Here is a 27,321-nt window from a genome sequence, read left to right as displayed (position 1 = left end):
CTGGTAGGAAGCGCCCCCGCCTGACTCCCACTCGGTCCCCGGCCGCGCAGCGTCGTTCTCCCGCAGTATCATCAGCATCAGCATCAGCAGCAGCGCAGCCTCCAGCCTCACCGGGTCCTCTGCGCTTCTCTCCGCCTCTGTCCAGACTCAAACGCTGCCGCAGCACAGAGGGAGCGGACGGACGGACAAGGACGCGCAGCAGCCGTAAGTCACTGGTTTTAAGGCGTGTATATTTGTGACAGGAAAAAATAAAAATAGTCAGAGAAACATTAATACTGCAAAGGGAAATAATCTCTAAATAATCTCCTGTCCTATTTCACATTCAGGTTTATCACATGCAATATTTTTGCAATCTTCCCAATTTGCTCGCAATCAAGTTAGAATCGCACATTTATAAAATCCTGCTCATAGAATCGTCTCCGTTAACCAGTCTGCAAGGTTTCATTGACCTGCTGTGGGGTAAACATCGTTCTTCCTCTGTCCAGGAACAGTCTTCAGGAACAGAAGCGGGGGGGGGGGTTGTGAATACAAAAGGGCGGTGAAAGATGGTGAAACTGGGGAGTAATCTGCAAGACAAAGGGGCCAAACCGGTTAGCGTGGAGGACGGCTTTCAGAATGTGCCCCTCATCACCCCACTGGATGTGGGCAGCCTCCAGAGCCAAGCACCTGACAAGGTGAGCGACGACAGCCCAAATAATGTGTGTGTCAGTCTAGTCTACTAGATCTCCTTTAACCTCTAATACCTCACTGTTTTTATCACACCCGGCACGCCCTCCCAGGACACACCCACACGCGGCCCCTTAATCCGTTGGCGTATTCATTCGTCTCCGCCGTCTCCGCCGTGTCCTTTGTTCTGCAGCAGAAACCCAGAGACAGATCTGGTGCCAGACAGAGAGTCATTTATCACCTCGACATAACTGTACCACAGTTCCTTAATCCGGTTACCATGGCGGCAGCGCAACATGAAGCGCCTGTTGGTGTTTCCAAGGGGTCGGGACAGAGGCTGCTCGTTCTGAAAATGAAAGGACATTTGACTTTGCATTTGCTGTGGGGGGATTGCATTCTGCAGCCATTTGAATATTTGTACGCTGATTCTGAGAAAGGAACATGATGAATCAGAAGGATTGTGTCCACACAGCGTTATCGGAACGTCCCCACTCAGACTGGCCTCTCATTACAATTCAGCCTCACAGTGAGCGATTCTTGCACTGCGCCGATCAATCGCCAGCATTATGCACGGATGAATAATAACGAGTAATCATTGCATGACATTAAAATGGCACATCGTCCTCCATGCAAGGGAGGCTTCAAGAAAGCCGTCTGATTTATGTTGGAATTATTCATCCCTGGATTTGATGAGTGAATTGCGAGAAAAAGTCAATGCCACCGTTTTGAATAGTTAATCAGTTGAAACTATTTTCCCAGCAGAAATGCCTGATAAAGGTTACGGTTATTAAGATGTCTCTACTAGCGGCTGTAATGCTGCAGCAATTAGAGTGTTATACACCCTCGCTGAAGGCCGCAGTGCAGACGTACACTCCCCCCTAAACCAAAAGCTGGCTCTAAACGACAGTATTTGTAGAATAATACAGCCATATATTGACAGTGCCAGACCCTGTTTACCTTAGAGCACTTATTTATTCATTTATCATTACGTATAGAGGAAAGGTATCATTCACCCTTTTGAATGCACATTTGATCTTTGATCTCGTTGTCCAAGCGGCAATGGACCTCATCCGGTCTTTATAAAGGCAAGGCAATTGATTTACTTCATGCTGTTTAATAGGAGTGGAATATAATATATATTTATATAGAATATAAAATATTTTGTGGTTAACGTTTCAGAAAAAAACCTACTGACAACCCCCGGGCAGAAGGACGAAATCCAGTCTCCCTGCTCTATTCTGATGAGGGAGGCTTCGTTTTACCCCCCCCCCCCCCGCCCTATATTAAATACCTGTTAATATGAGCCTTGTCCCTCACACACATCAGGAAGGCGTGCCATGCATACAAATCAATCCTGTCAACAATCAGCAGTTCTGAGCACCCTAACAGAGACGCCAGCCATTGCTGCAGATGTGGCAAAGCCTGTTGCTGTGTTACAGCACAGAGCGCATTTACGTCGCCGTGACGGCACAGGGGGGGTACTCAGGTGTTTTACTGATCGCCTGGACAGCGAGAGCGACAGGTGAACCGCGAGTAGCTGTGATGTAGTCATTGGCATTTACGGATGGCTGACAGTTGATGCTCGTCCGGACAAGCATCGAGCCAAAGTTTCAGGTTTTATATTCATATGTAATTATGCAAATGAAGTTGGGTCCACTTGTTTCAGGCGGGACAAGTGTGGGAGTTTTAAAGGTCATTTGCTGTTAAATCTTTTGAAAAAGTGTCTCTCGCTGCAAGCGTGGGAATTTGTCCTCCTGGCCAGTGATGCATGAACGCAGCAGAGGCTGACAGAAATAATAATGAAATCCGTAATTAGAGGTCAGCGCATGGGGGGGGTCGATTCGTTAATGAGAATGAGTGTCTGCTGTATGATACTGTATGATCCCACCCTTTAAAATGACACACTGGAGTATTTTGTCACCGGCTTTTAGTCCTGCAATAAATTTCACGGAATAAATCCTAACCGTTTGTTATTTGCACAACAGAGAGCGAGCGCATCCTGAAAGCCACACCAAATAGTACACAGTGCTAATAAAATGGCTGCAACTTTAGCAGTTGTGCGTTTAATCTCATTTCCTGCGTGGAGAATCAGGCTCTAGCTTCACAGCTGTTTGCTTTAATAACAAAAAATATGTGTGAGAAGGGCCAGAAATTGTTCAAAACACATTTGAATAAATGGCCAGCTGTTGATCAGTGAGTAGCATCACAGACGTTACTCATGAAGTTGGCACAATCCCAGATTATGTGTGAACTGCTGCAGATTATAATCTAGCCTCTTTAATGCACGGCCTGCAGAAATACAATTTGGCTCAATTGAGTCTGGATCTGGGACTTCCCAATCCCTAATCCTCAATTTTGGCTCTAGCCTAGGGTCTTCTACCAAAGCGAGGTGTTCAATATGCATTGTCATCAGATACAGATGACCCTATACGTATGCAAATACAAAGCTTTTTTCATGTATCAATTCATTTCCATGTCTGCTTTATCCGCCGTCCGGGTCATGGCTGTTGCCGGAGCCCATCCCGGCTTTTCCGTGGACGAGAGGTAGGATATAACCCGGAAGCGTTGCCAGCGCATCGCGGGGTTAAATCTTTTTGACAACACAACATGTCGGCCAACGGGGGGTTTCGTTTAACGACGGAATCGTTTAGAGACGGGGTATCCGGAACGTGATTCCGTCGTTAAGTGAGGACCAGCTGCACGTAAATGACCTTGTCCTTTCTATGTCCTTGGGGGGGTCAGGACTGTCTTTTTACAGATGATGTTGATAACGATGACCCCATGACCTTTAGCACAAACCGATGACCAAATGTCAGCCAATACTTTGGTCTGCTAATTTAATCAGAGAGTCTCTCTTCCAGCTCTTACGGTTTCTAACGGCTCCTAAGTGAACTATGTTCAGCTCGTAAACACGCCGCTATGTTCGCCATCTGGTCATTCCGTGCGTCTGTTGTTTGGGTGTTGAGCAGGTAGTTTGTAAAAAAGGGGGGGGTTCTTTGTCTAGAACAGCCTTCTGTTGCGGATATATAAAAAAAGGATGAGAGCGAACCCAATCGCTAAAATCTGCCCGACAGCTTAACGCGCTGAAGTTCATTAAGCGCCGTAAAGCCGAGGGGAGCGGGAGATACAAGCCGTTATTTTCACTGTTGATATTGCTTTAACATTAATTATAGCTTGATAGCACAGGGACAGCGTTGGAGGGATAAATATGTGTGTGTGGATTTCTATCTGCTGATGATGAAAATCTCCATTATGCTGCTGAATTTATGTTTGTTGTTGTTGTTGTTGTTTCCATGTCCGGGGAGAGTTCAGAGTTAATCAGCTTTTATCTGTCTGATCTGAGACCAGTTTGCTTCTTCTCCTATAAAGCTAAAGCCCAGTTGATTGGGTCACATGACCTGACTGGCCCATCAGATCAGTTGTATGGTTTTGATCCGCTTTAGAACCCCCCCCCCCCTATGCCTCCGAATGATCGTGCACCCCCTCCCCTTTTAGAATACAGAGATATTTTCAAGGGCAGGGTATGCTCAAAGTGACGTTTACTCTCACGTCTGAAACAAAGTAATGCTTGTGGCCTACAGAGGGCGGGGCTTATAGGGGCATTAGATTTGATTCCATCTGGGCAACGCCGTATGGCAGCCGCCGCTGTTCACCGATACCTTCATTTGCTTGCTGACTGTTATATGATGTGATTCCTCTGGGATCTAAACTCAGGTGCAGATTTATCCCGCTATGGGCTGGCGACACTTCTGGAGTGTACCTCGCCGCTCACCAATAGAAAACCTGGGACGGGCTCCACCCGTGAACCGGAAGATGCGAAAAACCTTATTTGCTTCCTGCCATTATCAGCCACAACAATCAGATCTCACGTGCAGGACAGAACAAAACAATAGATATAAATGTTTGAATCCATAAATGGAGTTTTCAATGTTAAAATTGAAAACTCCATTTATGGATTAATTTTTTTCCCCAATGCCATTCTGGATCCGATGCGGATGAAATTCAGCCGCGAGATAGAGATCCCGACCCAACATGACTGTGTCAAATTACATAAATGTTGGTCGATAATTGTCAGGTCACAGAAAACCCAAAAGCAGGATAGGAGAAGGGAATACAGAAACGTAACTTTAATGTTCCGGCAAAGGTGGTCAGTCCCGACCAACCGACAAATCAGGATAGGGGCAGGCAATAAAACAAGTTCCAGGAAACAGGCAGAGTTCACAAAACCAGGTAATCAGTCTAATCAGGCAAACAGACGAAAATCCCAAAAAAACAAGCAGGGCAGGTACGTGAATCAGAATCAGGATTAGGGCGCTGGAGAGTAGGAACAAGTCACTGACTGGCGGGACAGAGGACTGAGCAGAATATAAATGCAGCGGGGCTGATGAGCAGCAGGTGTCCAGAGCAGCACAGGTGATGTGCATGAGCTGACAACGGGTGTGGCAGGCAGAGTGGCGAGAGGGTGGAGCTACTTGGAGCAGGAAGGCGGAGCCACATGGACCAGGAGGCTCTGGCTGGGTTCCTGACAATAATCAACAGAGATTTTGGGGATTTTAAAGCTCCATTGACTGCAATGTTACCAGAAATTTCAATGTGATCCAGAATCCAGGATCTCTTCTGGATCATCACCAAAATCTAATCATTTGTTCCTGATAACATTCCCAAAAGTTCTTGAAAATTACATCAAGATCCATCTTGCTAAAGGACAGACGTACGGACAAACCCCGGCGATTACATAACCGCCATCTCAGCGGCGGTAATAAAAAAAATAACTTGATGTAACATTAATCACTTTTGATAACATCACTTCCATTCGAGTCGCGAGGACAGCCAACACACACACACACAGACGCGCACACACACTCTTGTTCACAAGGAAGGATTAAAATCAACCCTGTCGAAAAAATGTCTGCAGCTGCCTTCCTCACTGAAACTTCACCAAGACCGGCTCTCCTGCAGCGCCGTTGTTGGGGATGAGAAATGAAACAGTAATCACAGTGACAACAGGTCGGAAGAGCAGCACGCCGGGGAAGGACGGACGGAAAGAGCCGTAACGACGTCTCATTGAACGGCAGCAATCAATCAATTCCACACACAGAAGAGAAACTGTGCAGCTCTCGTCCAGACGTGAATCGCAGACAGTCGCTTTGATGCATTGAAAGGTTTGAATTTAAAATAAGACGTGTCTGCAGTCATTATAGGAGGGGGATCAGACCCTTCTGTACAAACTCACGAGTACTGAAAAGTTTTCACTTTCGCAATGTTACCATGACAACAATTTCTGAATTTGCCCTGTCCCCACAAGTTTAATATGTTTTGCAAAAGCAGTGCTGAAAAAGTCATTGCCGTCGGGCTGAAACACTTCTGAGAAGACCGATTCATTAATCAGCTGATTAGTAATAAATAAGTTAGAGGAAAGAAACAACTGAGCTGTCGAGAAATCCATCGCGTGGTCGATATTCCGCTAACATAGCGTATTTTGAAGAACTTGGAAAGACCAAAGAGGCGGATTGTTCCCGTAAACACTATTATCTACAACCGACACATTCGGGATTGTTTCAAGGAACCTTAAAATATTCCAGATCTGCAGCCTCATCGATTAATAAACTAAAAATATCATTTTTAATTTCATTTAATTTTGCTCATCCTTCAAGCGTCCTCTTGAAGGATTATCGTGCACTACAATAAAACCCAGCATGCGAGGGGCCCTTGCAACAGCAGCACAAATGGATCGATCGGTGAATTGCGAATAAGAAATGCAAATTGATATCCGTGGAATCATTTTCTGTATTATAACATAAAGACAAGATGTGTTTGTTCGTATACGGCAGCTTTCCGAGGCAGAATGGCTCCGTCTGTGCAGAGGAGGTAAACTTGTTCTGTCGGACAGCCAAACCTATCTTCAAATGCAACAGAGGCAGAGGCAACATTGATTGGTCGTCAGTTCAGTCGGTAATATGAAATAAAGGAGCGAGCGAGTAAAGGGGGGGGGGGGGGGGGGTAATGAGGCGACATATTAAGTGTTGCTGTGGTTGAATCTAGAGGTTCCATCAGCAGTTTATTGTGAAACGAGTCAGAGAATGAGAAAGGCAAGGCGAGATTAGTTACGCCGATGACGAGCCTGTTGAGAGGGGGTTGATGCACTGAACGCCACAAGGGTCTGGCGCCCCCCAGGGGCCCAATCAAGCGTGCTGTCGTCGGGGTTTATGCGCCGCGGCCTTCAAATTTTAGATAAGGGCTTTCTGCAGCCAATGGACAGTGGACAGTAGCAGTTTGTGGCTTCGTCTCAGTGACGGCGAACTGAGCTGAAGCAGCGCCATCACCCGCGAGGACAGTGAGACAGCGTCCTCCCCTCTGCCATGTGATCTGTACATCTATCTCTGTGTCTGCCCCGTCCAGTGGGGGCCATTAATATCGTACCAAGCAGCAGAGTCTCTCTCTCTCTCTCTCTCTAGTGCGTGCAGTAATGAGGTGAAACCTGGGAACAGAAATTATTCTCCTCGGTTCTGTCAGTGGCACGAAAGACGGAGGTGCCGCTAAAGCTAAAAAGTTAAGGAGACAATTTGCTCTCTGGGGTCGGCGAGGAGGGGGGACAGCTCGCGGGAGAATATTCTCAAGAAAGTAATTTGTTTATTCGCCCAGGGATTCAGATCCACTCAGGAATTTAATGGATTCTTCGCCGACCCTCCTGCTCCTCCATTAAGTTTCAGGTAAATTTGGGCTGGTAGTTTTTCCATTGTCCTGCTGACAAACAACACCAGCCACGTCAAGCTAGCCGTCCCAGCATGGAAGAACTACAACAATTTACTGAGCAAGTTTGTTGATGAGAAAGAGAAGTCAAATCTTGACCTAAATTCTCATCCGCTGCAGTTTTCAGATCCACTTCCTGGAAAACTTTGACCTACCCAATGGACAATTTAGAATTACCACAAGCCGTCTTTGTTCAACTCTCAATTTGTTTCGTAATCTGCCTGCAAGTTGGCGTCACGTCTGATCATCAAGTCTTCAGACTCCTTAAAGGGATGCAACTAGGAACAAAACTAACACAGTTAGTCCAGAGACAAAGGTCAAAGTAAAAAAAACAACAATAATCATGGTCAGGGTTAAAAGGTGAGAGGGTGGGGGTACACCCTGGACGAGTCGCCAGCTCGTCACAGAGTCCAAAACACAGTATCTTCCAGTTATTTATTTTATTACTGTTAAGAATTAGAGCCTGGAGGTGGACAACTTGCTAATAGGATCCTTATCCCTCCTTATCGCTGCCTTTATCGTTCCCGGATATTTGACCAACGCTTTTGTTTTCTCTCTCTCAAGGTGGTGGTGAAAACTCGCACCGAGTACCAGACAGAGAAGAAGAGGCTGAAGGTTCCCAAGGTGGAGGAGTTTACCATCAGCTTTACTGACGGGGTGTCTGAGAGACTCAAGGTAGGAGTTGGTGCTAAAGTTAGAGCCATACGGATCCAACATGCTGCATCGGTGTCTGCAGCGATAACGGTGCTGTTAAGAGACGCAGCGAGGATGTAAACGCGTTTACATCGTCAACGCAATAACGGAAATTGTGTTCATTTACTCAGCAGCGGGAAACCCCGCGGTTACGATCGAGAGAGAGAGAAGGTTGCATTAACTGTTCTCCTGTGGGGCGATATTCAGCTCTGAGTACAAGAGGATATTTATTATGAAATTAAGTCAGCTATGAAGAGGCAATACTCTCAGTCAGCTTTAGAGATACACCTTCTGTGTACGCATACATGGATACCAGCACAGCAGCAGACCGACAAGTAGAAGAGCTGCGAGCATTACGATCTCATTCAAACAGGAATGGCTGCCTCCATATTTTCTTTCACACACAAGCATGAAAGTCGATTACTTGAGAACCGCACTAAACTGTAAGGGTACGTTCACTCTATTTTAAACTAAGCGACTCGGGCCCCAAAGGAGCTGCTTGAATCCAGGACGGGGTGGCGCAGTGGTAAGCGCTGTTGCTTCACTTGCAGCCTTTCTGTGAGGGGTTTGCATGTTCTCTCCGGGTTCTCCAGCTTCCTCCCACCATCAAAAACATGCAGGTTGGGTGAATCGGTTACGCTAACTTGTCTTCTGATTGAGTGAGTGAGTGAGAGAGAGAGAGAGAGAGTGAGAGAGAGAGAATTATACATCAGACACCAAAGTAGACTGTGAAATCTGACTGGATGACACACACACACACACACACACACACACACACACACACACACATTGTACTAGATCATGTTGTCAAGGTCATGTAGAACACTGCATCACATGGTGCTCTATAAACTCTGCAGTGATGCTCGGTGTCTCAGAAACTTTGCTGTTGAGAATCTTCCACATATAAAATCACTTTTGTCCATGAAGTTCTGGAGACCTTCATCAATTTCAAATCCAGCCACGTGAAGGAGAGGAAGTCCCTCAGCCTATAATTAGCTGTATTTTACTGTTATGACTCACACTTTAAGTGGTGCTGTGGGGAGAAAATGACTGCAGCTCTGACCCAAATTAACTAGAATGTCACCTTCAAAAACGAGCACATCAACGGGATTCATAAACGCAACGATAAACAACAAAGATGACCAAAAATGAACCATGTAAAAAAACACAACAACAGTACAAATCACTGGCTGAGAGGCGCCCCCACTTCAAACACCTCCTATTCCTCAGTGGGGAAATCCTCCTCATGAGTACAAAACACAGAGAACGCCTGGGAACAGGTCGAAAGGAAGAAAGCGGAACAGGAACAGGCAGCACAAGGAACACGCTTCTTCAGCTGTGTGGCTGAAGAAGTGAGGGAGGGATAAAAGCAGCTGCCATGCTGCATGTAGTAACCACAAATATCAATAATAATACGTACATCTTTATCAAATGCTAAGATTTATTTGAATTAAATTCAGACTTTATTAATACTGGGAATGTGTGTGACATGTTGATTAATAAATAAACATCTGATCAAGAACAAATACTTCATAGCAGTGAATATAAAATATAAAAGTGGTAACTGTAAGCAGGCCGATACATGGAACCTATATATACTGTATATGTAAAGTAAAAATCTAAAGTTGTACTTCTGCTACTTTATATTTCTACTCCACCACAAGATAAATCTCATTTATTTGATACGTTACGCAACGCTTCCAGTCGATTATTTAGTGTTGATAGACTAATTAGTGCTCAACATTCAACCAATAGACACATTATACTCGCTGGAGAAGCACTTGGAGAGCGCAGACCTCCGCCGAGCGCCTCAGTCGCTCTATATTGCGATTTAGCCTGAAAATACTGAGGGACAGAGGATATTCTGGAAGCGAGGCAGGTCCAGAGAGGCAGGAGCTGATCAGGTGAGATCTGTAACAGGTGCGTCTTGTTCAGTTCAACAAGCCTCGGCAGCTGCGCAGGAGCAGACCTCAACCTGCAGCAACAGTCACCATAGCAACCCTCACAAATGGGGTTTTTCCTGACCTCGTTCTGGATCAGATCCAGAAGACATTTTGCATGATAGTTCATATCGGACCACTTCATGACTGTGATTTTTGGTGAGTGAAGTTTTTTTTTTTTTTGAAAGAGCCTCTATTATAAGTAAATGGGGAAAGCCCGGATCGCAACAGTATCTACATTCTGGATCTGATCCGGATGTAATTTGGTGGCGAGTTAGAGGTCCCACATCCACACTGTAGAATCACCATGCAGCAAAGCTGAGGCAACTTTTTGAAGAGATGGCCGCTTGCATCATTTGGCATGAGAGTTCACTTTTATGTGTGGCTCCAACACATCCTGTCAGCTTTTGTTAGGCAGGAATGCATTTGGGTTTGTGTGATTTTCTGCGATGTCATTTGGTTTTTGGGTACTCAATTAAACCGCTTGCTTTGCTTGACTGGCAGAGCTGATTCTGCAGGCATGTTCGTGCACACACACACACACACACACACACGCTGTGCAGTATGGAGCAAACATCCCTGGATGACAAATGAAACGCTTGCACATCTCGTCTCTCTTCAAGGCTTTACAGATTGTGTTGACAGATAAAGAGCTCACGGTGTGAGACGCTCTATAATCTGCCCTGCCGCTCTACTGGGCTCCTGCCTGCCACTCTCCATCCCTTTATTTTCTTTTCCGCTACTTCTCTTTGTATATATTTTTTGACCATTTTGCCATTTCCTTTTTGGTTCACAAGGCTTCAATCCACATTCATACATGGATAGAGGCAGACAAAAAAACGCAACGTGTTATTAACTAAATACAAAGCATGACCATTTAGAAACTAGAAAAGCACCCGAAGAACGCAAACCTTCACCCCTCATTCCCCTCCTGATTGGATTTACACCGTCCACATGGTGATCTGGATCATCATCAAAAGGTTCTTGGTATCTTTATGCACCAACCATGAAAAGTGAAAGTGTTAATGTTAAAATGTAATATTTTTTCCTCACCTCATTCTGGATCAGATCCAGAAGACATTTTGCATGTCTCTCTATTTGTCAGATTGCTCCCTATATGTCCATCGCCTCCTTCTACCCAGTGTCCTCCTCCTGCAGTGACACTCCTGGTCTTTGATTTAAGAGCTCCATTCTGTTTGTCCTCCATGTCGACCACCACCACAAACGTACAGGAAGATTTCTAAAAATAAATAAATCAGGAACATCTCTGAACATTTAGATGTGGAAGAGATTCATTTATTTTTTGTTCTGGTTGGATCCTGGCACGTTCACTGTCCAGAAAGCACAGCGTCCTTGGCCAGCTCTCGCCACATGCGCGCGCCAGAACTTGTCAATCTGAACTGTTTGGTGCCAGAATAAGTTACTTAGTTAGATGTGTTGGCATCCAACCGTGGGAGAGGCAGCCATCATCTAAAACAATTATTCCATTATAGCCCCACTTTGCCTTCCGCCGAACGCCTCGCTGCGCTCTGCCACCTCCGCAGAAGGCCGTCTCTGTTAGTCAGGTACAGGAGCTAATCACTGCAGCTGTTCCAAGCCAATCACAGCCTCCCGTTCCAGAGATCGCTCTTCCCGCTTTGTGTGGATGACTAATAGCACGCTGATTGTTGGGGGAGGAGTTTTCGGTTGTCATCTGCGCTAAACTGAACGCCCCCACACTGATGCTCACGCACACAGACATCCAAGTGTGCAAAGGTTTTTTGCGATTGATTTTTACCCACACTGGGATTATCCTGTGAAGCCCGTGTGTTGTTGAAGGTTGGAGAACATCAGACAGAGAAGAGGAGGTCTGCTTTTCTGCATTTGGAGTTCAGCATTGATTTTTTTGAAAATCGGTAAATTTACAAACTCCTGGTTTTTGTTGAGGGTTTTAAAACAAGCATCCGAATGTTGCCGTGTTTTCCTGCAGCAGGAAGCCCACAGTGACGAGCTCGCTCTAATTAAGCAACCCTAATCATGAAGGGGAGCCGGCATATCGTTGGAGCCGTACAGAGGAGACAAGGAGGAGCATATGAATAAGCTGCTGATTCTGCACCAGAGCTTCTCTCAGGATGCAAAGCAACAGTAAACTGTAAATGCTACTTTTAGACCCTGATGTTCACGCTGATATTTTGTGGTTTTAAGTTAATCATCTCGTATACACGTCTAAATTCAGAGATGATCATATTTCGCCGACACCAAGAGAGCTGGAGTTGCATTGGAGCCTCAGTGAGGCGAGACTCTCACACTGAAATGCATCTGCATGTCGACTACACAGGGAGAACGCTGATTAATAGCAGTCGATTAATTTAAGTCGTTTTCTTTCGTTTGGCCCTTGTCGGCCACCGTAGTAAACGTGGATACATTTCAAATCAGCTCAGAGGATTGAACCGAAACAACACTAAAGATCTCCCTTATGGAAGATTAGGACTACATTTCTGACTGACTTTTCACAAACTAACTCGGTTTTAATTCCCGCGCTGACGTGAAGGCGCTTCATTATCCGCCCCTCAGCAGCCGCGTTTTTTCCCACAGCCACCTTGAAAGTAATTGATTCAACCCGCCAGCCTTACTAGCGTCTTGATGTCATTTTGGCATGTATTCCTTCATTTCCTCTATCATTCTCTACCCCTCTCCTCGTCTCTCTGGTTCTCATATTCTCGCCGTCTTGCCTGAAGCCAAGCCAGAAATTGGTGGCTTGCACTCTCTCGTGAAGCTCAATGCCGTGAGGTATTTCACACGCACACTCACAGTTCTGATAGAAACTGTGCCAGGTTCTTTCTGGCAGATATTCCTGGACCTTGTGTTGTTTTAAGTTGGCTTTTGATAAAATAAACTAACCAGATGTGATGCAAAAACCCCCCCCGATGTCCAGTTTAGACCTTAGCTGAATATAATATTTGTATTGGCGCCAGGTGGCTGGGATAATCAATATAAAACACATTGGAAAGAATTGTTGCTGGAAGTCAAAATTCAGAACTGGATGGGCACACATGTTGTTGGTCTTCCTTGAGACTGTCCTAAGTCCCTCTGTTAGATATTACATAAAACACACAGACCGGTGGACATGGACTGCTTGAATGATCATTTGGATGATCGGCTCCCTCTCTGACCAAATTCTTTCTTCAGACGCCTTAATATCAAACCGCATCTCAAAGGAGAGCGGATGGTCTGCCTGTCAATATTTACAGATGTGAACAGGCATTCATAAATCGTCTCTCTTCTCTTACCATTTCAGCTTGAGGTATATTGAATAATGTTAATTTCATGACAAATCAATTTTACTTCAAAGGTTAAGGAAAAGGGGGGGGGGGGGGATCTACTTTATGATGATGGAAAAAGGATTCTGGATTCCAGACCAAACAACTTGGGATGTTTCCTCCAGCAGTGCAGTGGAGGCTGCAGCCCTGCTGCTCTTAGCAAGTCAATCGGAGGTGGATTTCTGTCTGATCCTTCACCAATGAGTACAGACTGTGTATCTGACTACATGGAATGTCCAGTTAGTTCTCATCGGGCCCCTGCAAGACCCGAGAAGTTAAAAGGTGATTTTTTTCCCGTAACCCTAAGGGCAATCACTGGACCATTTTCGTGTAGCTATATTTCAGTGGATTGAAAACAACAACATTTCTTTTTTTGTGCACAGAAACTGCTACCCCCTACTGTAAATGAGAAAAGAACAAGCGCTTGAATTTTAAGTCATTTGTCAACATGACATGCAAACATATGCATCAGCACATCACATGCACTCACAAACACGTGGAATAAGCACACACAGAGGTGCACATGGTGAGCATGCACAGGAACACAAAGCATACCCAGGAGACTTGGATCTATAGGGATGCATGAGAGGAATGAACCTTGTCCTGTGATATAAACAACCGGGATGTGTGCTAATTGTGTGATTGTGTGTGTAGGTGTGTGTGTCTGTGGGTGCGTGTGAGTGTGTGTGTGTGAGTCATGTCCTTTTATTAACAATGTCTCAATAACATCTTAATCGTGCACAATCTGGTTAGCAAATTGTTCCAGATGTTCAGTGTGTCCCGAGAGCCTTGCTACTGACAGTCATGCAGTTTGTGTGTTTGTGTTGATTCATTTGGATTTGTTATTATTGAGTTATACATTCTTTTTTTCCCCCCTTAGTTTCATTGGTGTAAAGGAAGAGGCGAGGCTGATGCGGTTTCATTGTCTGATTGCTCGCTTATGTCTCTGCCGCTGTTCCTTTTTATCTCATTTTAAGCCGACCTCCTAGATGTGACTCGATGTCTGCACACTCTCATCACCCAGCAATGTCCTCAGACTTAAACCTTTGATGTTTTGTCTCCGAAGAGACGTGTGCTTAATTAGGATGCATTTGCATAGTTAGCATCGATCTCCGGGGTAAATGTGCACTCATCCGATCTAAGCGTGTGTTCATAAGGGATAGAAAGAGTTTAGATGTTCTTTAATGTCGCACTTTATAAAAGATGGAAGAAGAGGTAAAGCAGTTATCTTTATACACGCACACACACACGCACACACACACACACACGCACACTTGGTATTCTAAGACAGTTAGACCCTCTAATGGTGCGTTTAACCTCACGTACTCCCCTAGACATTTCTAAAAAGTATTATTCCTGAGAAACCTTTTGATATTCACTGAAGCTGGAGAGAGTGCGTGACATGAAACCTTATTATTAGCCATGAAGAATGTTTTGAGATTAAAAGTCTGGTCACAATGGCAAGTCATATTTTCTCAAATTATGCACGGTATAAATATTTTGCCTCCCAGCTAAACCTCAGAGCAGTTAGTCATGTTCATCATTGGATAGGCTACCGGTAATATGCTAATATGGATGTGATACTGTTGATTAAAACACAATGATATTGAACTGGAATCACCATAATCTGGACAAATTGGTTGCTGCATGAGCTGCTTTAACATTTCACAGCTGGTTTGGGAGTTAAGAGTCCTAATTTGACCTTTAACCTTCTGGAACATGGATTCTGTGCTTTGCCACGAACCAATCAGTGACATGAACTTGTTCCATGTTCCAAAGGAGACTTTCTTACCGGTCATTAATTTCATTCATCATCAAGCTTGATATGCAATTTTTACAGTCAAGATAAATAGCGCTGTTTCCTCACCGGTTTGAATCCGGCTTGCGGCCTGCCTGTGAGGAGTTTGCATGTTCTCCCCGTGTCTGTGTGGGTTCTCTCCGGGTTCTCCGGCTTCCTCCCACCACCAAGAACATGCAAATTAGGTGAATTGGTTACACTAAATTGTATAATAATAATAAATAATTGCACTAAGGCATAATTTAGATGGAGCAGAACATGATTCGTAGAGACTCGGTCTGATTTCTGGTTGCTGCTTTATTGTCTCTGTTGCCGCCTCCTTTATTTCTCACTTTGCTCCTTTCTGTCTGTGTTATCTGTTTTTATCAGCATCATTTTTTCTCTCTTGTCACACACCCACCCACCCTCCCTTTCTCCCACTCAGACACACACACTTACACATTCCCTTCGTTCTCTCCTCAAGTGAATGCGAGTATAGGTGTCGGCTTCCCCATATGGCTTGTCAAGTTCCAGCAAGTGAGGACGTGGGTGGTGTGAGCTGCTTTCTATCATAGCTTGACTTTTACAAAAGGAGATAGAAAGTACATTATTTGGTGATGTGGGTAAACGTAAACAATAGGTAGCCTGTTAATCTGCAGTCAGAGGAACATCCACTGAATCTTTTAGAATCTGGATTGATTTGTTTGCCTCCTCCTTCCGTAACACACACACAACTGTCTCCCCCTGCAGCCGGCTACAGTTTCACCAGCAGGGGTTTATGATGCAGGAGTAAAATGGGAAGATGAATGTGAGTAAAATAAGCAGAAATGTTAAGGTTGGCCGAAAAATCTCAATTGACAGTTTTGATTATTGATTAAATGGTTGGTTTCAAGCAACCGTTTTTCCTGTTCCGTCCTGTTTTTTTTGGATAAAGTTAAGGAAAATTTATTAGATTTTTAATATCAAATTCACTTTTCACTGTAAATTGGAACGGTTCATTTTGGAAATGTTAAAATCGCAACATCAATGTTGGGTGTCCTTCTTCTTTGAAAACAATTTTTTTTTTTGCCTTTTTGTTGTTGTTGTGCAACAATAATTGTACAAGTTTATGTCATAACCTTTCAGGCCATGCTTTCTATGTTGCTATGTCGTCATTGTGACGCTTCGACTCGTCTGTGTTTTTGTATGCACTCTGGCCCTTCTGCTTGAAAAGCATTAAAAAGAGACGCCTCCTAAAATGAATCCGAGCTTCTACAGCATAAGCATCTATAAGCATCTGTTGTCTGTTACAAGTTCATGTGACCAAAGGGGAAATGAAACCTGGAGGCTGGTTTCGATGAAATGACTGATGTTGATGCACTCGGTCGAAGTATTACTGATGGAGCCAACCCTCATTAAAGACACACCCAGTTTATAGCAGCATGCTGTGTACCTTCATCCAGGAAAAACAAACGTGTGCCTGTTATCTGTGCTGCACAGCACACAGGATGATGCTTGTGGTGAAGGCGATGATGGTGCAGAAGGGCACGAAGCGGCGCGCCAAGGACAAAAGGGCATATTGACTGTATTACAAAGAGAACAAGAAAAAAACGTTGATTTACTATCAGACATTATAGCCATGCACCAAAAGAAGACATCATTCTGTTTGAGGCATCCTTCGTTCTCTTTTGTTACGCCTGGTTAATGGAGCTGCACAGTCTTGGCACGGTTTTGACTGATATCTGTCCGCCTCATGTTTGGAGGAAGTCTTCATCCGTCATCTTTACGACTACCTCCCAAGGTTTGCTGCAGACATGAGCCGGGGGTCTGAATAATGTAGAAAGGTCAGGATAGATGTTTAATAGATTTACACAGTACATGGTCGCGGCTGCATCGACAAGGATGTTGGAGCAAGCGTTTCTATCACAAAGGGCCGTGTGCTCTTGCCTGAACCGCTGCTATGTGGAATCTACAATAAAAGTGTAATGGAGCATCAATGTAGGCGTTACGCTCCATGCCAGGATCAAACGCCAATCTGTCATTTTCAGGATCATTAAAAAGTGTTCAGCAGTTGGAACTTCATTTGTGGGGTCCTGCTTATGTCTTTTGATGTGCATTTAGTGTGCGTCTGTAAATGCTTGGACATTATAATAGTTTATTTATTTTGTGGAAATATAAATATTATCTCCTGTTAATTATCTTATGACTAATTTGTGCTGTAAAAAAGCTGAGTTGGCTGGGAAGTGAAGGGGAGACAGACAGAATAAGGGAAAGACACAAACCCCGGCTGTTATCACGAGATGAGATCAGAACCGTCTTTATCACATGCATTAGAATCTATTTTGCATTTTCATGTTGCCTATATTGTTGTGCCACTTTCATATCATAGCTACAACTTAACCAAGCCTCTCTGCACTCCAAGTCATATGTCTGCCTTGATATTACGCCACCTCGTATGGAAGGCTTTAGTTGTTGAGGAATAATTGGGTGCAACACAGAAAAATAACTCAAACGTGTGCAGTTTAAATGGAGCAAAGGGGCAAATCTCCTCCGCTATTACCAGCTGAAGTCTTCTTTGCATGTTTCAAAGATCCTGAAGGTGGTTCTCCCCTGGCATAAAGCGCTCATGGCTCTCTTGCATGATGTGAGGAGCTCCGGAGCAATCCCTCTGGGTCCGGCTGGGTCTTGATCAGACATTCCACATCTGCCGCTGCTCTAAAAGGCAGCTCACCATCACTTTGAAGACATACTTCTAATGCATCGCATTGTGTGATGCGAGAGATGTCGTTTGCACAGTGCCAGCGGCGGCCAAAGCTGAGAGTCATGTCCCCCCCCCGGTTGACACCAAGCAGGCACTTCGCGTCTGCGTCCACGTCCACCCTCACAATGCTAATGGACTAATTGCTGTGACATATAAGCGACAGATCAGACAGGGAGCAGTAAATCATGGATGAATTTAATGTCCAAAAAAAAGAAGAAACATTGGAAATGTTCATTCATTCTGGAAGTTTCTATTCAGTTGTCTCACAAGGATCATTCTTTTTTTTTTACATTTATAAATAAACGCACCCAACTCATCGACTTGTGTCTTGAGCGGCGGCGCCATATTTAAATGAATCTATCCTTTACAGATGATTTGCATAATTGTAATTAACTGCTTGTTCAGAAGCAGCCGGGGCGCCAAGTAAAAAGTAGAATGAAACAAACCCTTTTATATGCTAATCTGCTTTAATGCGCTATTGTCTAGCCCGGCAGGAAAATGAATATTTCACGCTTCAGACTTCACCGAGACGTTCTTATTTGTACCAGCATACAGAAATAAAGGTGTTCTTCCATCAATCTGGATTACTCTTCTCACGAAGACTGTTATTATCGCATTCTTTATCAAACCCCAATCTTTTGGGTGTTTGTGGTGAATTGCTTTTTTTTTTTTTCTTTATTCTATACAAGAATTATGATAATATTAAACAGTTCGTTATTGTGAAAACTGACCACGACATTTGAGTTTGTTCCATTTCCCCCCCCAATAATTAATTGTGGGTTAGACCAGCGAGTGAAAGCACTAATTTGCAGACGTTAATGCTTGAAAGGTCAGTTTTGAGCAGCTCATAAATGTCATCAGTCAGAGGAGTGCAAGTCGCTCCTCATCTCCTCCTCCTCCTGCTGCAGCAGAGCTTCATCCCGACCGTCCTGCTGTTCCACCTGCTTATCCAACATAAACTGCAAACCTCACCGGACCTCAGAGGCCTTAATAATAAAGACATAGCATTCATTGCAGCATCAGTATCACGGGATATAAACCCCCCACTCGATCCCCCCGCCTCCTCCCCCGGATGTCCTCAGGGCTCCGGCGCGCAGATCTGAGGTGCAGAAGGTCTCCCTGTGGAAACGACCTGATTCCTGCCACCTTTTTAGCCGCCTTAAATGGCAGACTGTCAGTTGATTGTTTTGTTGGGTTGCTGTCGATCTGTAGTCTGACGCGTATTGTGCTGTGGAAAAGCATTTCCCCTTTTGCACAGGGAAGTCTCACTCTCATCTAAACAGTCTTTTCTTTGACAAAATGCGATTTATGAATCTGTTTGTCGCCTCCACATTGAGAGTAACAAGAAGCATTTGCATGTGTGTGTGTGTGCGTGTGTGCGTGGGTGCGCTTCTTGCTGTCGGCAGCTGGAAACATTACGACAGTTGTTGAAGCAAGAATTGATTTCTCTTGCTGACTTCAGAACAGCAACATCGAGCTTTGGGTTGTAGCCACGAAGGCTGCTGAATGTTACCTGGATCTGAGAAGACAAGATACTGAACAATTAAAAAACATTAAATATATATATATATATATATATTCCTATTGGACAAAGGGCAAATAAACAGAATACCATTCATCACAAGTACATTTTGCACACACTCCTTGATTACTATTACTAGAAACACAGCTTGTTGTGCTGTAAATTAAAACTCAAATCACATGACAGAGTGTGAGTGTGTGCGCGCAACAGGAGGCGAAGATGGTTCCAGGGTTATTTTGTGTTTTGCTGAAACAAGTCAACGACAGCTTTCGTGAGCTTTTGTTCCCCCTCATTAAAGAGGGAACGTTGTCATGGAGATTATACAGTAGTTGAATGCACCAATGCACTTGAACAGGATTGACCTGCAGTGTGACTGCTCCACAAAATGGTCTTGGTGCAGTACATATACTGCATATACTGCATGTACAGGACAGGTAGTGACCGATGCGACATACGACTGGTTTGTATTTTTAAGACATGAGCTGCTACAGAAAGGAAGCGCGCGAATCAAGTGCACGACAGTCTCCAAGAGGAAATAGTCTCCAGCTACTCCTCATTTACAGAATCATGACCCAGCATGATATCCGAACGGTAATTTTACATGGCCCGACTTGCAACCAAGTCGGCAAACGCTGATACCTCAGATCCAATTGTGGTCGGAAGTCGACGACTACCTGCAGGATGAGGTGAGACGTCCTGTAGAAACCAGCCACTAATCATAATATCTGCTCTGTGTCTTGACATAGTATCACAAATACTACTTTGTTTATCACACAGCTCATCAGGAACACACACCCACACACACACACACTCACTCACCGGTGTTTGTCCTCCCGCTAGGTGACGATCCTGATCATCCTGGCCCTGGCCTTCCTCGCCTGCATCGTGTTCCTGGTGGTTTATAAAGCCTTCACCTACGACCACGCCTGCCCAGATGGATTTATTTATAAGGTGAGACCTGCATTTCATTTTACATCTTCACAGTCCAGGAATTAAAGTAGCTATCATCCATAACTGGCACAACGTTTTTATATATTATGTACATGATTTATGTGCTAAAACAAGGTTTTTTTAAAATATGGTTCCCGACATTAATCAGATTCGGGGTCCTTGACTTGACAATGTTGGGGAACAATCAGGCGTCTGACGGCAGCTTGTTGCCGTGTATTTTACAGTTTTCTTGTCGATCCTCTTTAGACGAACCATTTGTCAAAATGTCAGACGACGCCTCTGCGTATATCAATCAGTGTGTCTCTCCTCTCTGACGATTTCAATTGACCTTTCAGCACTAGAATTACATATTCGAGTGTTCTTGTCCCCGCGTCTTCTCTCGCTATATAACCTTTGAGAGAGGAGAAACACACAATACTCCCATCACCATGTTACCAACAAAGCCTGTAATATCAACAGCCATCAGTAAATAATCAATCGTAAGCTCACGGTGTGTTTTAAAGAAAGACACGGAGGCGTCTCATCCGTCGTTGCTGTGCCAACGTTTTGATGAAAATGACCAGTTATGTCGTAAATCCACTTTTTCCAGAGTTCCACTGGAGTTGAAAGTTTCTCGGTTTGTTAGAGGTCATCTTTGAAGTCTTTGGACACATCTAGTCTGAAGGGGGGGGGGGATAAATCTACGTTCCTGCCCACCGCCTCTGCAGGGGCTCTGACTGCAATCTGCAGAGGCGTTATTAGAAGTGTCACATGCACATCCACACAGTGTGGTCTATTCTCTGCAGCTGCACAAAAGGACATGCACACGGACGCTATGCAGGCGCGCCGTGATGTAATAAACTCCTTCACATGACTAGGAGAATCCTGAACCTTTTTTCCTCACAGAGCTTTACTATACAGTCAATATGCAGATTTCATCTAATTTTTTGTTTGGTTATTAATAATAAATGCACTTTTTTTTTTTGCTAATGAAACAAAAAAATAAAAAAATACTGAATTTAAAAGATGAAGTTAAGATAATCTGTTTGAATTGAACTGAACTGAACATACTATTGGAGTATGTTATATATTTATGACCTCGAATGAATTAAATCACCCCGTTTATACATGCCACTTATGAATATCACATTTGTTACTATTTTTTTCCCCTTGATGAGCTGGTGAAACCCTGCCTCTCGTTGGTAGTTAGCTGGGATAGGCTCCAGCAAGGCGGCTAAAGCGGCTGTAGGTGAAAAGATCGCAATCGTTTCGTCTACAAGAAAATGAAGGATGGATGATTTCTGGTTGGACAGCCTCAACGAAAAGTCATATTAAGAAAGAAATACCAGACATTTCGCATATCAGCATAAAAAGACAGTATTGCGTTAACGTTTGTATTATCTACAGCAACAAAGGCTCCTCATCATCCAATCAGCTCAGCCATCTCGTTAAATAAATCAGCAACCTCTTTAAACAGGTTATGGCAGATTTTGCATTTTCCTCCCTTGATAGGCTTGAGCTAAACGATGAGTTTATTGATAAATGATCTGAACCTCAGTGATGACTTTATCGCTCACAGCACAAGCGGTGCATCCCAGCGTCCCTGGAGGCCTACTACGCCGCCCAAGACGCAAATTCAAGGGGCCGCTTCTACACAGTGATCAGCCACTACAGCATGGCCAAGCAGACCACCTCGCACTCCGTCTCCCCCTGGCTGCCTGGAGGGGCAGGGGGCCAGCAGCGCGACAACAAGCCCCCGAGCGGTGAAGGCCACTGAGTCGGTGAAAGGGAGGGAGCGGCGGGAATGACACAGGCAGCGATCGATGCAGACACACAAACATATACCAATGTGTAGAGACACAGGGAGAAAGAGATGCACATAAAAGCAACAGCAACATATATAGAATGCCAATAAACAAAAAAAGTAAAAACCTGCATGCAGACAAAAAAACAACAACAAAAAAGCAACACACAAGCACACGCTAGGTTGTATTTGGATTTCCCCTGACTGCCCATTCATGTGCTCGCTCTCTTGTCAAGGGGCTTTTCCCATTCAACATTTGCTGTCTTGGAGTTATTATCTGCTCACACGCACACACACACACACACACACGCACACGCACGCACAGTCTGCCCTCTTGTGACCCATGTTTACACCCTCTTATTTATTATTGATTAATCGTTGTGATATATTTATTTTTTACTGTAATTTCTGAGTGATTTATGTGTGATTTTCAGGTTTCTCTTTGTATAACAGCACAAGTCAGTGCAATATTTCCTATTTGTGACATTCTCTAAAGTTTGGCGTGTTGTTTTGTTTTGTTTTTCCCAGCCGTAGCCTCCTTTACCTGCCTGTTGTGTCCAAACGGTGTATCCTCAGGCATATCCATCAAACACACACACACCACACAGTCATATTCTAATACAAATAAATACATAAAAACACCAGTATGGACTTGTATTGCTGTGACATATTTTTAAACACAAACCTGTACTGTCTTAACAAGGTTTGATGCCCATCCCAAAGCCCTGAGGTGACTGAACGACTTTTTTCTCCACATCATTCCTCACTTATGGTGACATTTCAGAGTGTTGTGATACATTTGAATCCCAGTGACCCAGCCTTTACATTAAACTGTGCAGTCATGCTAGATCTTGTGTGTGTATACATTCTATAAGAATGTGTTTCCTTTTCTTTCATCAGATGTGCAGTTTCTCCATCTGAATTACATCCCTGTTGCTTCAGAGGCAGTGTAACTTCCGTGAACACAAGGACGCAGATGGGAAAGGAATTACAGTGCGAATTACTGCCTTGCCAAAAAACTGCTAATGTTCCGCTGTGTTTTTGTGTTTGTTTACTGTTGGGCTTCTACTGCAGCCGAGTATTGTTACTCTACTGTTATTTTTCATTTGGTAATACTGGACCTGTTGTCCAGAGCGCTTTTATGAGACATTGTGCAGTCGTTAGTTGATATGTAGAGATACTTGATGTAATTTTCATCGTGCATCCTCGTCCCTCTCCTCTCTGTTTGGAAATAAAACCAGCTGTGACCTGTGCTGAATGTCTTTCAGTCCTACTTTTGTGTCTTCAGCACTGCAGAATGAATGAGAGTGACAGCTTTCGGTTTGATGTGTGGTTTGTTATATTACTCCGATGTTCCCGGTCAAACTCGTCAACGTTTCATGTGCTGTACTGCATGAGCCGCTATGATTGGCAGCAACAAAACAGAGTACCAGATGAATACCTGCATCTGTAACGGCCACTGGAAATCATTTTCATTAACGGTCCTCCTCTGAAAGGCTGATGAGCCGCCCGTTTTTCTCACGTACAGCACTATAACAGCAGTTTCGTCAGTAACAGACAAGAATCACCGCCTTTTCTAATTAGAGACTTTATAATAAATCTGATGAATGGTTTTCCATTACTGAGCAGAAAGAAGAAGGGGAAAAGAGAAGAAAACACACCAAGGAAGAAAAGAAGAGTTAGTACATCTAAATGTTTAAATATAACAGATTCAATATTTAAAAGATTCAGGATCACCTTGAAAATTCTGCTAACATTGCAGCCAATGGAGCTTCAAAATCTGTTATTGACTGATGTTTATGGAATTTGGCACCGTCGTGTAAGGCAGGGGCCTCCATCTCACGACCGAATTCCATCTGGATCGGACCCAGCAGGAAAAAATATGACATTTTAACATTAAAAACTCCATTTACTGATTCAAAATTCAGTTAAAAATACATCTCAACTCCGATTCACTTTTACTTTTAATGGTTGGTGTAAAAAGATACCAAGAACGATTTAGAACCTTTTGATGATGATCCAGATCACCAGGTGGACGATGTAAATCTAATTTGGAGGGGAATGAGCTGCTCGGGGAAGATCTGCGCTCTCTGAGTGCTTTTATAGTTTATAATTATTAGTTTCTACTTATTGATCCTTCACTTATTTCAAAAAAGAGAAACCAGCTGGGTCTCTGTGGCAAACTGAATATGGAGTGATATGCAGAAAAGTATTCAAATCAGCCGACGGTGTACTGATAATTCCTTCAAACAAAAATAATGAAGGGCCCTAATCTAACTGAAAAACAGAAACAAATTCTCTGTTGCATCAGCAGCTAGAAGCTGGATGAGCAACATTAAACAACTTAAAATGTTGACAGCTCATCACGAATGACTGTTGTCTTCCTTGCTGTTTTCTTTATTCCCATGCGAGTGCAGAAATGGATGCCACTCAGAGTCTGTAGAAACTGAACAGATGGTTGTTTATGCAGTGCATTATACAGAATGCAAAACACGCAGCACGGAGTCAGGTGCAGGGGGAACAGCTGGCGGCTTCACACATGCAAGGTGCAGAGTCGCCTATTTCCTTCATGGGCCAACAGAAAACGCAAAGTAGGAGTTAAGGTGGAATCTGGCACGTGGGGGGAAACTGTAAATTCCAGAATAGAGGAAATGTAAATTATTGAGTATAAATCATGAGCCCCATTTACCTTAAACTAGCCAAAACAAAAGACTGCAAGTCAACCTATCCTAAGTGATTTCTCACGCACAAATTTAAAATGCATTGCTAAATGTAAAGATTAATTTCTCCTCTTCCCACTGTAGAAAAAGTGTAAAATCTTTAAAGTATTAGAGCCTCCATTTGAGAGGCCTGATGGCCTCGATCACTTCCTAAAGACAATTAGCAATTCGATATGGAACGATCTGTGGCTTAATCCTTTCTTTGGCTTTCTAATTATAATGGAAAAACAGCTTCCAGTGGGATAATTCTTGCTCAATTCTGCCGGCGCAGGATGTCAGACATTGATATGAGGAGGGACTGATTGCTGCAGGCAGGCCAATGGCATTTCATCAGAGGGATATTGAGGGGAAGGAGTGGGAAAAGAAGAAGAGGAGGAGGAGTGAAGAAAGGTTGTGAGGTGATTGGCACAGAGGGAAATCCAGGCTGACATTTAGAAATGAACAGCCACACGTGTCCATCCGGCAGTCTGCTGAAACCTCCTTCATGATTTGGAGCTGCTGTATTTATAGCTGCTAAAACTGCTAGTCAGCATCTGCTTGTCTGTGAGGCTCATTTTGTTTTGTATTCACACTCAAGTTCTGTCTTGTCTCACACTCAAGCTTTCTGGCTGACTTCCACAACACAAGTCACGATCTGAACTGAAGAAGCTCCTCAGATGAGAGGTGAAACGTCTTCAACCAAACTTGGACAAGTCCAGCTGAGTCTTTGTCTTTGCTCTTCGTGATTTAGGGAGACTTGAGAACCTACACAGACGACACGCTCATCTGTGCGATGAGTAGGCCCGGCAGGTCTCGCTCCTAACGCGTAAAAGGTATTTGTGAAAGACAATTTATCCGTCGATGACAGAAAGTGAATTGTCCGCCCACAGATCCACCCATCGCTTAAATCTTTATGGATATCGCGCCACATGGCTATAGATCCATAAAAAAAAAAAAAATGACAGCAAGCCTGTGAGAGATCAAGACCTGCCATCAGGTTGGACTTCCAAGGTCCATTAGAGGGAAAGGTAGTTCTTAATGTGGGACTGTTATGTTTCATCCAAAATAGAGTGGTGACCCGAATGATTAAAAAACCCAAATAGATCCAAACTAGAAGACAGGCAGCATCCAGATGGCAACGAGAAGAGCCAAAGACCAGACCATGACATAAAGTGGAGAGATGCTACTCTGGTTGGTGCATACTCAGATCAAAACACTCAAAATAACATCCAATAAAGGCTGTCTTTTTGGTTTATGTTTGCAAATAAAATATGGGCTCTATTTCTATGCAAATGCATCATCTTGAAAAGTGTGTGTCCAGTGGAACTCTTCAGCTACGACAACTCCTCGGAACAGTCAGCCCTCAGAATGTTTTACTTCTGATGGTAGCTTTCTACATGGAGTGCAGTGACAAATCACAGCACGTCACCCATGAGTCGCTGAAGCAGACACACATATGACCATCTGTGTATAGTCTGTGATCTTCACCTCCGTCTCTCCTCCCAGCCATCTTCCCCCTGCTGTCACAGAAAGGCTGCTTCTCAGCAGCTGGTACTCAGAGGTGTGGAGGAGGCAAACAGACAGGAGAGAAAGTAAGGGAGGGTGGGGGGGGGGGGGGGGGGATCTGTGGTAGACCTGTGGGGAATTACAAAAAAATAAAAATAGAGGAGTGAAGTAAAGAGGAGGCAAGCAGCCAGTAGGATTTTCACTGAAGCTGCATTTTGGCACATTGATTTGTCCCTTTTAGTTTATATGACACCAGATCAATTGATTTGTTGTGATTGACTGTTGCTGCAGGTCGAGTTCTGCCCCTGCACAGCTGTGGAGGATTTTTGAACTGAACGAGACGCACAGATCTCACCTGATCGGCTCCTCACTCTCTCTTTGCACTATCAGGCAAAATGTTTTCTAGATCTGATCCAGAATGAGGTCAGGAAAACCTTTACAATTTTAATATTGATAACCCCATTTACGGTTTCAAAAATCAGATAAAAATACACATCAACTCTGATTCACTTTTACTTTTCATGGTTGGTGTATAAAGATACCGAGAACAATCTAGAACCTTTTGATGATCCAGATCACCGTGTGGACGGTGTAAACCTCGGTTATATGTCCTATTCACGAGTGGATGCCAAGACGCTTTGTATATCTCACCCAAAGTTTTCATGCTTTGGTAATTTTGCTTCCTTTTATGAGATATCAATCTATATAACATATAAATTGATATTTAAGTAATGCACAGTGTTTGGTTTTATGTTGCCTCAGCCAACAATCCACTGAACTCTTGTGGACCTTTGATCAGGGAAGAGTTTAATATTTTCATAGTGGATCTCTAGTTTTTGGAGCAGGAGTCAAGTGCTAATATATTATTGATTGTGTAATCCTTTTATCTGTTGCCTAAATATATTACATAATTAATGATACCATTATTATGTGCTGTCTTAAACACACATCCACCCACAATCAATCAATCAACAGCTGCGAAAAAGTTCAAATCC

At 43.8% G+C, this 27,321-nt stretch overlaps 1 protein-coding gene across 1 annotated transcript; it reads left to right on the top strand.

The window, feature by feature from the left end:
- The first annotated feature begins 545 nt into the window (after positions 1-545).
- Positions 546-22,094, top strand: nsg2 (neuronal vesicle trafficking associated 2). Its single transcript, XM_068744573.1, has 4 exons — positions 546-674; positions 7,981-8,091; positions 20,228-20,338; positions 21,897-22,094. The coding sequence occupies exons 1-4, from the start codon at positions 546-548 to the stop codon at positions 22,092-22,094; spliced, it is 549 nt and encodes a 182-aa protein (XP_068600674.1).
- Positions 22,095-27,321: the final 5,227 nt, after the last annotated feature.

The sequence above is a fragment of the Brachionichthys hirsutus genome, chromosome 10 (genome assembly GCF_040956055.1).
Source record: "Brachionichthys hirsutus isolate HB-005 chromosome 10, CSIRO-AGI_Bhir_v1, whole genome shotgun sequence".
NCBI classification, from domain to species: Eukaryota; Metazoa; Chordata; class Actinopteri; order Lophiiformes; family Brachionichthyidae; genus Brachionichthys; species Brachionichthys hirsutus.
Note: the sequence above shows the minus strand (reverse complement) of the source record. Positions and strands in the feature narration are given on the sequence as shown.